Raw genomic sequence first — 12,092 nt, 5'->3', positions numbered from 1 at the left:
ATAGTGACATTCTTTCTGAACTTACTCAATAATATTTTCTGTAAGAAAAATCTAAGTTGAAATTCTGAACACATACATTACAAAATTTAATGTATATATTTATTTTAATTTCAATAACAGAACACTCATATGTGATGTTGTTTCAGTTGGTAATGATGTTATCCAGAAGAAATAATGTAATACGGAAAACTACTATCATCTTCGTCCGCAGCTTGATGGACAACTGCTCTCCCCTCTAGGCTGGTGCTCCCGCTTCTCACCTTACTCGGCTTCACGCTGTGGAAACCAAGGCGTCTCGGATTATTGGCATCTCCTGCGATAAGGCTGAGTCTTTGGGCTTCTCACTCTCTTATCACAGGTGGGTTTGGTGGTCTTTCTGTCTTCTACCGTCTCCTCTCCGGTCTCGCCTCCCCCCTCCCTGCTCTGTCTGCGATTTATCCCCACCATATTTCCGCAGGGCGCTCAAGGTCCGCCAACATCCCCCTTCTGGTAAAACTACCAAAATCACGAATGATTGCTCACCTTCATTCCTTCATTCTTTCATTCCTCTTTTTCCCCACCTTTGGAATAAACTCCCTCACTCTGTTCAATCCCATTCTTCCCTCCAGGCCTTCAAAACAGTTGTTCACCGCCACCTCGTATCTTCCCCCATCCTAAACCTCAATCTTTTCTACCCCCGTTAATCCACCCTAACCTACCTCCTTCAAATTTCCTGCTTTCCTTCCTGAAAGTCCCTGTAATGTCCATCTTGTTTACCCCGTGCTCCCTGCCCCATCCCTCTCCCTTCCACAGATCTCCTAATGTCTCTGTTCCCCACTGTTTTGTCCCTCCCACTCCCGCCCTCTTGTCTCATGCCCCCCTTGTTGTGCGTTGTGTGTTAGCTCTCATTTGAGCCTCGACAATGTATACAAATTTTTAAAAAGCCTTTGTCGTGTACTTTTCATCGGTGCCAATTTGTTAGTACTTTTACATCATTAACTTTGTTCCATTTTCTTGTCCAACCAATGGCAGTAGTGTCGGCGTGCTTTTTAAGATCTGGTTTCTAACAAATCATTTTGCCTAACTCTACTATCGGGCACTTGGACCTCCCCATCAGGGGACCGGCATTGAGGAAGGCTTGAACGGAAATGTGACAATGCTTTCCTGCCTGGCAGCCCACTATTTACATCATCGTGGAAATGACTCACGGACTTGAGTTTCACTGAAGTTAAACTAAAGTTCAGTGCAATTAAACGAATGTTCACGGAAGTTAAACCGCATTTGCATCCCTATCTTCAGCAATGCATTTCCTCTCTTGACTCAAGGAGCTTCATACCAGCTGTCTATTCGTGGTCCTTTTACTCCAGCAGCACTTTGCTCTCTGCACCCGCGGCTTCGTACCACGCGCCGCGTCACAGTTCTATCTTCAGTGGGTTTTCACTCCTTTCAACCGTGCGACTACTATCATCACACCAATTTTTGTTGAGCAGCTTATTCTCACAGGCACTGGCCTTTTATGACACCTGAGTCACCGAGTGGATCATATTATTTCGTAGACACACCGAATTGGCCCACTGGTGATACGCCATTTCTTGCTTCTTATTGAACTTGTGACTCTGTTCACCCACACTTAAGCTCAACAGGTTATGGGACACCGCTCAGACTGAACGAAGTCATCAACATTTAGTGGTGAGTAGAAGTCAATAACTCAATTTTCTATACCTTAATCATCACTGCTCACATGTCACATGTGCAGGAAAAGATTGTGGAAGCATTACATTTAGAAAGGGATCCCATGTTCGGTTTGTATGGGAAATTGTTTCAAACAGAGTGAAGGTTTCTCGATGAAGTGAATGGAGAAAAAGTAAATTATCCATTTGACAGAATTATTTGTGGTTATAATATTTTATATTCCTGCTCGGTGTGCAAACCAACCACACCGAGATTATACACCACCTGTGAAACTTCGTGCTTCCACTTATACAAGGCATTGTCAGAGCATCCTTCTGTACACCTGACATCTACCTAAAAATATAGTTCAAGCGATAGTAAGGAGTCCCAGGTTCTGTTTTTAAGGAAAAATCGTTTGAAATGGAGTGTGGGGTCTTTATGGTGTTTGCTATGAATATCCATTGACGGCATAATGTGAACGAACTGTTAAGACTGCTCAGGTTTCTCAATGAAGTAAATCAATGGACAGGTAATTATAGACTTTGACAGAATTGACTGAATAGTTTGTGCTTTTATTTTTATTTTTTACATCTGGTATGTGAGCGAACCAGCCACACTGAGATTATACACCACCCATGAAACTCCGTGCATCCACTCACACAAAACATTGTCAGAGCGTTCTTTTGTACACCTCACATGTTCATGAAAAGATAGTGGAAGCATTAGTGATGGAGTCCCAGTTTCCATTTTAAAGATAATTGGTTGGTAAGTGAATTAAAATCAGTCTTTTTAGTCGCTTTGAATTTTCTTTAACAGCATAATCGTTTCGAAATGTTGAGAATGATAAGGTTTCTCAGTAAAGGAAATTATATGTTGCGAGAATTGACTGACTCGTTTGTCGGGTTTGTTTTTTTGTTTTGTTTTTTTACTTCCAGTAGATGTATGAACCAATGACTCTGAGCATATACACCACATGCACAACAAAAATTAATACAACTCAAAATGATATGAATATTGACATTTGTAAACCTCCGCATGCACTGTCTGGACCCAAGAGCTCTTAAATGAAGTATCATTCAGCATTGTACGTCCTGTGGTTATGACATTTACCCTGTTCAGACGTGATCTGGCAACCTCCATTTATATATATATATATATACACACACATATCGCCTCATCTTGTTCCGTAGTAATTAACCCCTCTTGCACATTCCAATCAATTAGCATTCCCATTGAAATGCTGAGATGAGAATCATTTTAATTCCCACACAAGCACCTGCTCTTTGTGAATATTACAAAGATTCCTGAAAGGTCAAACAAGTTCACCAAAAGGTGCAAGCAAGGTGCGCCTGACTGGATCCTTTAAGGGGTTTCTGTGGATGTGCAAACCCTTACCGAACGTATGGTTGGAAGCAAGCCCCAGGGAATGCAAGCAGCCCAACTCTCTGGGTATCCTTTGTATCTCATTGTCTTGCACGTCGATGGTCTCCAGGTGGCTGAGTGTACAGATAGTGTTCGGCAGTGACCTCAAGTGGTTTTTCTCTGCAATGAGGACCCGCAGCTCTCTAAAGCGCTGCACCATGTCTGTGAGCGTCTGTAGCTCATTGAAAGCTACATTTAGGAATGTGAGGTTCACGTATTGAAAGACACACCGTGGAATGTACGTGAACTCATTCTTGCTTAGGTTAAGCATCCGGAGGTTTATCAGTGAACCGAGTTCGTCAGGCAAAAACCGTAGTAAGTTACCCGAGAGCGAAAGCACCTCTAGGTCTTTGCACAAGCCGAGCTCTTTAGGCACATCCAACAGGTTGTTTTGGTCAACGAACAGCACCTTAAGATTCTTCAGCATTCCCATCTCTCTTGGAAGGGATGCTAGCCTGTTATTGAAGATCCTCGCAACGACGAGGTTTTGAAGTTTTCCGATGGAGGCGGGTATTTTGGTGAGGTAGTTGTGACTCAAGTCCAGCTTTTGCACCTCCGTAATATCGAACACATCTTGCGGTATTTGCTTGAGATTCATTATGCACAGGTAGAGCGTCTGTAGCCGGTGCTTCTTTGTGACGCGCTTCCTGAGTGCTAATTTGGCATTGTGCGCATCTTTCTTGGTGGAACACGTGCTGCCCATCCGGATTCGAATGTTGCACCCGCGGCACTGCGGAGGGATGGAAGAATGGATTTCAGCAAGTTACATGTACTGAAATCAGCAGCCCACATCCGGAAAAACAGCTGAAACATTGAAACAAATGAACACATAAATTGGCATTCGTGGTCGTGCCCTGCAGGTCTGTGAATGGTTAACGTACCGGATCGTTGTTATTAAAATTACATGATTGTAAGCAGGAAAAACTATTGCCCTTTACATGGCCTTTAATACCACACTCTCAGCAAATTTTCAATGAATACACCTTTCAAAGGTTTCTCCGGCCAACTACGAAGAGAATTGAATTATCTGGATTTGGTACAAGCAATTATGGGTATTATTTGTTTTAAATTTTTTTAAAGCTATCCTTTGAGACGCAGGTCTGTTCGGTCCTCTACATCCAGATCCTGGTGGAATGGTTCAATGTACATTGTCCCCAACGTGTGCATGTTCAAGGGAAGAAGCTCAATATTGGAACTTGAACCTTGCAATGTGCCAACTCAGGTTTTCTAATTGTTAATCACTATCTGCTCTTATGGCAGCTACTGGGAGGCTATTCAACAGGATTATAATTATGTGCAAACATCTTATAGGATCTCTTTAGTAGTTTGAAAGAGTGTCATCTGGTTTTGGAAGCATTGCACTGTTGATAAGGAGTGACTTTACCGTCATATTAATTGAGCGTCTTTAAAGTCTCAGTCGTGTCACCACATGCATGTCGATAGCCTAGAGTATGAAAATTCATTTTTCTAAGTCTTTCCTCAAAATGAGCTTTTATAAAAATAGGACCAATATTGCAATTTTCCTTTTTTGAGCCTGGTGTTGGCGCAGTGGTTAGGGCAGCGGCTTGGGATCCAAGAGGTCCTGAGTTCAAGCCCCGTTGGGCCACTGAATTAATACACCAGGGGGTTGACTCAGCTGGTCATCCTTCCGAGGTCGGCGAAATGAGTACCAGTCTACTGGGCCGGTGTATACCCCGGTTAAAATAGGTGTACCTTATCCCTGTGTCGTAAGAGGCGACCAGGGTTGTGTCAGGAAGGGCATCCGGCGTAAAACATGTGCCAAATCACTATGCGGATCATACGGATGATCTGCTGTGGCGACCCCTAAAGGGAGCAGCCGAAAGAAGAAGAAGAGAAGATTGCAATTTTCCTTTTTTTATATTTCCCCAAGGTATCAATATGTTTTACCTTTTATGGATTCCACACAGAGCGAGCACATTCCAAACGAGGACGTACAAGGGCTTTGTAGAGTATTACGAACATACGCTTATTGGGGTATATAAAGGTGATTCTAACTGGGCCTGTTATTTTATTTGCCTCGGATATTTGCCTCTGCCACCGATGGTGGATGGAGGTTATGTTTTCTCCCCTGTGTGTGTCTGTCTGTCTGTCTGTCTGTTTGTGAGCATGATATCTCAAAAAGTTATGGATGGATTTGGATGAAACTTGGTGGACAGGTTGGATGTGTAACAAGGACGAATTGTTTCGATTTTGGTGAAGACCCAGGTCTGGATACGATAATTTTTGAGTTCGCCAAAAATGTGATTATGTAGCGTATTTGAAAAAGCTGTGAACGAGTTGTGATAAAACTCGGTGGCTGAGTTGGTTAGGTGACAAGAACAAGCGGATTCGATTTTGGTTCAGGTCCGGATACAGATCTGGTCTCTTGGTGGGATACAAAACGTAACCTGTTCAGCCTAGTGGACGTGTGTGTTCTACCGAGTGCCATTCTAGTTTCTCTGTGTAATGGGTGGATGTCCTCAACGTTGTGCATGAGTGTCACGGTTTAACCATTTACAAAAATCGCCACTGAATCATGACGTCTGAGCAAAAAATGACGTATTCACTGGACAGTTTAACATGATGATGAATGTAATTAATTTCTTACAAATCATGATAATATATTTCCGGCTGACCTTTGTAATCTCAGACGTCTACAGACACCTGCGGTGCGTGGAATCCTGTAAAGGTGCACGAAAAGTGATGCTTTTGTGGGCACCGTCAGAGTATGGCCGTGGAAAGGTGCAGCAACCAGGACAACCGTGCGATCTGCACTCTACACTGTACAGAAGATCGGCTGAACTTGGCTGGGACGTCATTCTATTTCCAACCGCTGGCGTTATCACGCATGCGGATCAGATGTCCTGGGTAAGCAGCACAACTGACCCCACCTGTGTGAACAACCCCAACTGGTTCCTGGCGATCATGATACATCCCCGACCCGGTCATGAGGAACAACCCCAGACCCGGTCTTGATGAACATCCCCGACCACACGTGGATGAACATCTACTTCGCAATGCGTTTCGAACAAACCCGGAGCTGATGGGCGACCAGACCTTCGCGGCACATGTCGGAGAAAATAAATCACCACCTCACCTTCCGATTGTCCCTGGATCACTGTGACTCTCTGGCAAGTGATGCAGACCTGATAGCAGACACCCGGCAGATGCGACTTCCCATCCACGGGTTGTGTTCTTTACGGGGTAGAACAACAAGGTGATTCACTTGCATGGTGGAGGTGCGATGAGTTTTGTGACCTCTTTCCACTGGATGGAGTGCTCGAGACCATGGGTGTGTCCCATTACCTACAAGCTTTTTTTAATGTATACCTTGTTAAGGCTCGTGTAAGAGCTAACACCCAATGCACAGCAAGGGGGCATGAGACGAGGGGTGTGGGAAGGACAAAACAGTGGGGAACAGAGACATTAGGAGATCTGTGGAAGGGAGAGGGATGGGGTAGGGAACATGGGGTAAGCAAAATGGACACAACAGGGACGATCAGGAAGGAAAGCAGGGAAATTTAAGGAGGTGCGTTTGGGATGGATTAACGGGGATATAAAAGATTGAGGATTTGGATGGGGGAAGATAATAGGTGGTGGTGAATAACTGTTTTGAAAGCCTGGAGGGAAGAGTGGGATTGAACAGAGTGAGGGAGTTTATTCCAAAGACAGAAAGCCCACCGACCTGCCTGGAGAGAGACAGAGACAGAGACAGAGACAGAGACAGAGAGAGAGAGAGACAGAGAGAGACAGAGAGAGAGACAGAGACAGAGACAGAGACAGAGACAGAGAGAGAGAGAGACAGAGAGAGACAGAGAGACACAGACCCAAAGACTCAGCCTCATCGTGGGAGATACCAATGATCCAAAATGCCTTGGTTTCCACAGCGTGAAGCCGAGAAAGGTGAGAGGCAGGAGCACCAGCCCAGATGGGAGAGCAGTACTCCATCGGGCTGCAAGCGAAAACTTTGTATCTGGTCAGGAGCTCAGGTGGGTCGAGGAAGGACTTTGCACGATGGAGGATTCCCAGTCGGCAACTGGCTTTGGAGTCCAGGTTGGAAATGTGGCTCTCCCACGAAGGATCATGGTAGATCGTGAGACCCAGAAGCTTGAAAGAAAGGAATTCTTCCAGAGGACTGTTGAGAAAGTAGATGGGGGGGGGGGGGGGTCCAAACGGTCCTTTCGGAGAGACATAGTGAGAGTGTGAGATTTGTCAGAATTGAAAGACATGTTCCATGTGCTGGACGAGTTTGTGATTTAACCCAGATCTGCAGAGGTACCATTTAGCCAGATCTGCAGAGGTGCTGTTTAGCATGAGGAAGAAGCTTGCTATTGCTTGCCATGCCAGCCGTTCCTTATCATCCATTTTGTTGGAGTGTTTGCTTGAGTGCTTAAGCTGCTAGGTAATGGAGCGCACCCCAGATATTTGCGAACCACGATGGATGCGCTTTGTATATAATATATATATAACGCACCTGGAGGACCTGTACACCTGTAACATTTACGAGGGATTTTATTAAAATTGTCGGTAGTTGCTAATGTTGTATTCATTTACTGTGCACACCTATATTTCTGAACTACAAGACATTTCCTCCATGTGGTATTGGGAGTTGCATGATTATTAATGTAAGCATGATGAGCCGGAACTGACGAGGTGGAACCAAGAGCGACGTCAGCGAGCTGTGAGGAGTGAAGGAGGTGAGAGCCGCCATTAAAGGATTGAGCCAAAGGGCTTACGTGTTGGCTGATTTTACGACACAACACTCCACTGAACACTAAATACCAAAGTATCGCTCCAATTAATAATTTTTGTTAAAGGTACCGTTTGCATAAGGAAGAAGAAGAAATCCGAATATATAATGGACGTGCTTTGCATTTTCAGATGCTTTCTCGTATTGTTCATGTTTTTTTGAACACTCACTCAATATTATGATCTTCAGTTTCATGAAGATGATCAACGTACTCGTACTTTCACAAACACCAAGAAGGCAAACATACATGAAGTGTGTGTGTGTGTGTGTGTAACATCACAAAAAAAAATGATTATGAATATATTGTAAGGCCACGGGTACTGAGTGTATTATGAGGGGGTTTAATCCCCGTTTGTCCTCGGAAGAGCTGGGGCCACCGCTCACGATTAACTTCGTGGTTTGGTGGGTTGCTTTAGAACCACGAATGCCACTCAGTTAACCACGAGTTCCAGTGTCCACAGTCTAATGTTGCCGTTTCACTAGAGGTCACGTGGTTTCCTGAACGGGGAGTGCGCCCTCGGCAAAGCACCAATCTTATCTTGATTAGATCTTAATTAGGGCGGCCGAGCGTTTAACCGCTGGTGCATGCCAACTATTACAGGTCAATTTATTTGGTAATTACCTCACTGTCTATCGAGGTTCAGACAATGCTGGATCAATGGAAGGAAAGGACAAGCACAGACAGGTTGGAACGTCAGCAAAGGAATTTATTAATAAGAAAATAAATAAATAAAAAGAACTTTTCATTTCCGTGTGGTAAAAATAAATAAATTCTAAATCAATCAAAATAATCGCAAGCAAATAAATTATTAATCAGGCCAAATCAATCAAAATGATTGCAAGCAAATAAATAATTAATCAGGCCAAATCAATCAAAATAATCACAAGCAAATAAATAATTAATCGGGCACTGATAGAAAAAGAGACAAAGAGCAGATGCTTATCACTATGCCTTACTAAACAAATAAACACACGACAAGGGTACCCAGCAGATCATTTGGGGGGGGGGGAGAGAAATCCAGTCTCGCTCACCAAATAGAAATCATCGTCCATCAAATAAAACTTCCTGAAATGTGTGAGTGTGCCTTGTCCGTTACCAGCGCCCAGCCTTGCCGTGCACCCACTCGCAAACAGGCTCGAACACCAATCGACGTCACCCCCGAGAGCAGGTCCCAAGCAGAACCAACATCAACGGTCCGAGCATCACCCACCACCAGGAGCCACAACCGATGGACAGCTGTTAGGAGTTGTGAGAAGCTGAGGTGCTCAGCAACCGTCTGACTGGAAATCGATGAAGCAACCGTCTGACTGGAAATCGATGAAGCAACCGTCTGACTGGAAATTGACGAAGCAATCGTCTGACTAGAAATCGACGAAGCAACCGTATGACTGGAAATAGACGAAGCAACCATCAAACCAGAAATCAACGAAAATAGCCGTTGCCCAGCTTAATGGCTGTCGCAAAACTTACTGTTGCCAACTTACTGACGCCAACTGACTGACTCGCAAAACTCTCAAAGCCATCACCAACTGACTCTCAAAGCTGTCAGAACCGCAACCAGCTATCGCCAACTTACGCCATCTCACTCACTGACGCCACCTGACTGACTCGAAAAACGGTCCTCTTGTCCTTTTTATAGCCTCAAGCAGACTTCAGCCAAATCCACCATGCCTATTGGCACATCGTTGCACTTGACAAACTGCCAGTCTCGCAATCATTCCTGGCCTACGATGCCATGTTTGTGGTACTGGACGAACGGCATGAAGCAGCCATTTGCCAGAATTACCGAGCGACAATGTGGAGCGCTAACAAAACGTCAACAACAATTATCACCTCAATATTCAGCCAAATATGAAAAAAGAGCCAGTTGGCATCCATACAGCTGCTATACGGGGTTTCAAACATCGATGAAAAAAGTGAGCACAATGAGAAAAAAAGTGCAAGTGAGCACAATATACGCCTGAACAAGAAGGTATATACAGAATTGTGCTACTACGTAGAAAACAGCATCCTGGTTGCCATGGCAACCACTTTAGATGACTTACGTATGTCGCGACATACCGTCTCCACAGTCTGTACCTATGTACCAAATATGAAACGTGAAAGTTGAAAACTTTGGGAGTTAGAGTGCGGACAGGAACGGATGGAAAACAGCATCCTGTTTGCCATGACAACCACTTTAGATGACGAACGTATGTCGCGACACACCGTCTCCACAGTCTGTACCTATGTACCAAATATGAAACGTGAAAGTTGAAAACTTTGGGAGTTAGAGTGCGAACAGGAACGGACGGACGGACGGCCGACACATAATACGCCCCGATATATATATATATATATATATATATATATATATATATATATATATATATATATATATATATATATATATATATATATATATATATATATATATATATATATATATATATATATATATATATACCGGGCGTATAAAAAATAGTGTGGTAGATATAAACATTAGAAAGGAAAAAATAACTTGCACCAAAAATTTTAACATTTTCACGCTCACGCCGGGGTATCGCTTTCGCTCTCTGTTCTTCGAACAGGCGGGCTAAAAAGGAGCTTTCTATAAGAGAGGGAATCTATTTGCCCTTCTCAACGCATCACAGTTACAATCCCACCAGACATGGGGATGGGTCTATCCTGGACATGTATTTAGGGAAATAACTGTCTGAGGACCAAGATGTTTTTTTTGCATCTGTCGGATCGGATTCTGAAATCTGTAACAGTATTGATATTTAAGTAATAAAGAACTGAACGTAGTTTTTCATTATCATAATTTTTAGGTGTCACAGTTGAAAAAGCAAACCCGTGGGTACTGCCCCAAAAAATTCCACGTAAACTGCCATGACGTAATCCAGGGAAAAATTGTCAGCACGTAATCAATATTGACTTCACAACTCTCTTCAGACTTGACAGAATGTGAATTTGATGAATAATTTTCTGATCAAGAATCCCCAAATGACGACGATAGTCAAAATCATAATGTCGAAGGTGCTGTCAGACCATACATGGATGAAGTCGAGGTCGACATGACGTCATGGGAGGGGGGGGAAGCTCGCGGTTTTTTTGGGTGGGGTGGGGCCAATCAGCGTAAAAGGACACCAAATAACATTAAAATATTCCTTTCAAGATATTTTATTCAAGAAAAGAACAACGATTAAGTGTTAAATGAAGCCATATCTAATCATTAAACCAAACATGATTTTCTGATTCTGTGGACCTTTGAAGGAGATAGTGGGGCAACTTAGCGAAATATAGCATAACAATTGTGCATTTTGTGAGGAAAGCACCAAATCTGGCACACGAGTAGCCTATCATATTGTTGCGAATTCACGCCCGCCGGCGTGCGGACGGCCACGTAACTCGAATCGTGGCACGTCACCCACCGGACGGACAATTCTGTCGTGACCCTCTCGGAACAACGCCGGGAGCTAGTCACGGGTGGGGGTTTAACCTCACCACGATCGTGCCAATTGCCCACCCGCGCAGGATAGGGTTGCTCGCCAAATTCGATCTACCTAAGTACCTGCCCGAATGGTCGACCGGGCGATCGTACCACGCCACAGGCCGACTCCGGACACGAACCGCTTAAGCGGTCCGTTCCATGCTACAGTGATAACCGAGCAGTGTTATCGTCGGCCTTGACGGTTCCGATTAATTACCGGGATGTTGCACCCACTACGAACCCCTTACATGAAGCAGGATGGAGAGTCAATTAAAAGGAAGGAGACGAAGCAAAACAGGCACAGTTCAGCATGCAAGCACTTTATTCCGCGGCACACGGAAAGCACATATATACAGCCATACAGAATTGAAATGCACAGAAAGCAAATGTGATACAACCGACTAACGCCTACACACGGCAACACTTACACAGTTCTACTTGAAAGACAGCGCCAACACACATTTACACAAAAGCAAAGGAAAGAAGCCACCCTCACAGACAAGGAGGCAGACAGGCCCGTAGGCCAAATGTGCGCGTGACCTGGAGGAGCGGCCAGGTCTGTGAGACCGGGGAGGTCTTACCCGCGTCTTCGTGACGCGTTGGCAGGCAAGCCGCAAATGTGGCCGCGCCGCTGTGCCCCGACTCCGTGCCCCTTGGCGGGTTTCGTTGGCACCACGTTTGGGGTGGGGTGGGAACGGGGCCCCCTTTTGCACTATCTCAGCGCGGGGGAAAGGGGGAATTGTTGATGCCCTGGGGGAGGGGAGTGGCTGGCTGGCTTGGGTCCCGTGACGAGATGA

At 44.6% G+C, this 12,092-nt stretch overlaps 1 protein-coding gene across 2 annotated transcripts in view; it reads right to left on the bottom strand.

The window, feature by feature from the left end:
* Positions 1-852: 852 nt before the first annotated feature.
* The window catches only part of LOC147020302 (uncharacterized), a 12,804-nt gene continuing 1,564 nt past the window's right edge, over positions 853-12,092 (bottom strand). The window contains exons 1-2 of one of the 2 annotated variants that reach the window (XM_085895591.1): positions 5,709-7,033; positions 853-3,802 (exon numbers count right to left, since the gene is read on the bottom strand). In XM_085895591.1, the coding sequence (XP_085751717.1) occupies positions 2,963-3,775 (813 nt within the window). In that variant the 5' untranslated portion in view covers positions 3,776-3,802; positions 5,709-7,033 and the 3' untranslated portion in view covers positions 853-2,962. Of the gene's footprint in view, positions 3,803-5,708; positions 7,034-12,092 lie in introns of those variants that run through there. The other variant, XM_085895592.1, reaches the window with a different exon arrangement.

The sequence above is a fragment of the Eptatretus burgeri genome, chromosome 9, assembly GCF_056783735.1.
Source record: "Eptatretus burgeri isolate ZD-2024b chromosome 9, Ebu_testis_v1, whole genome shotgun sequence".
Classification (NCBI taxonomy): Eukaryota; Metazoa; Chordata; class Myxini; order Myxiniformes; family Myxinidae; genus Eptatretus; species Eptatretus burgeri.
Note: the sequence above shows the minus strand (reverse complement) of the source record. Positions and strands in the feature narration are given on the sequence as shown.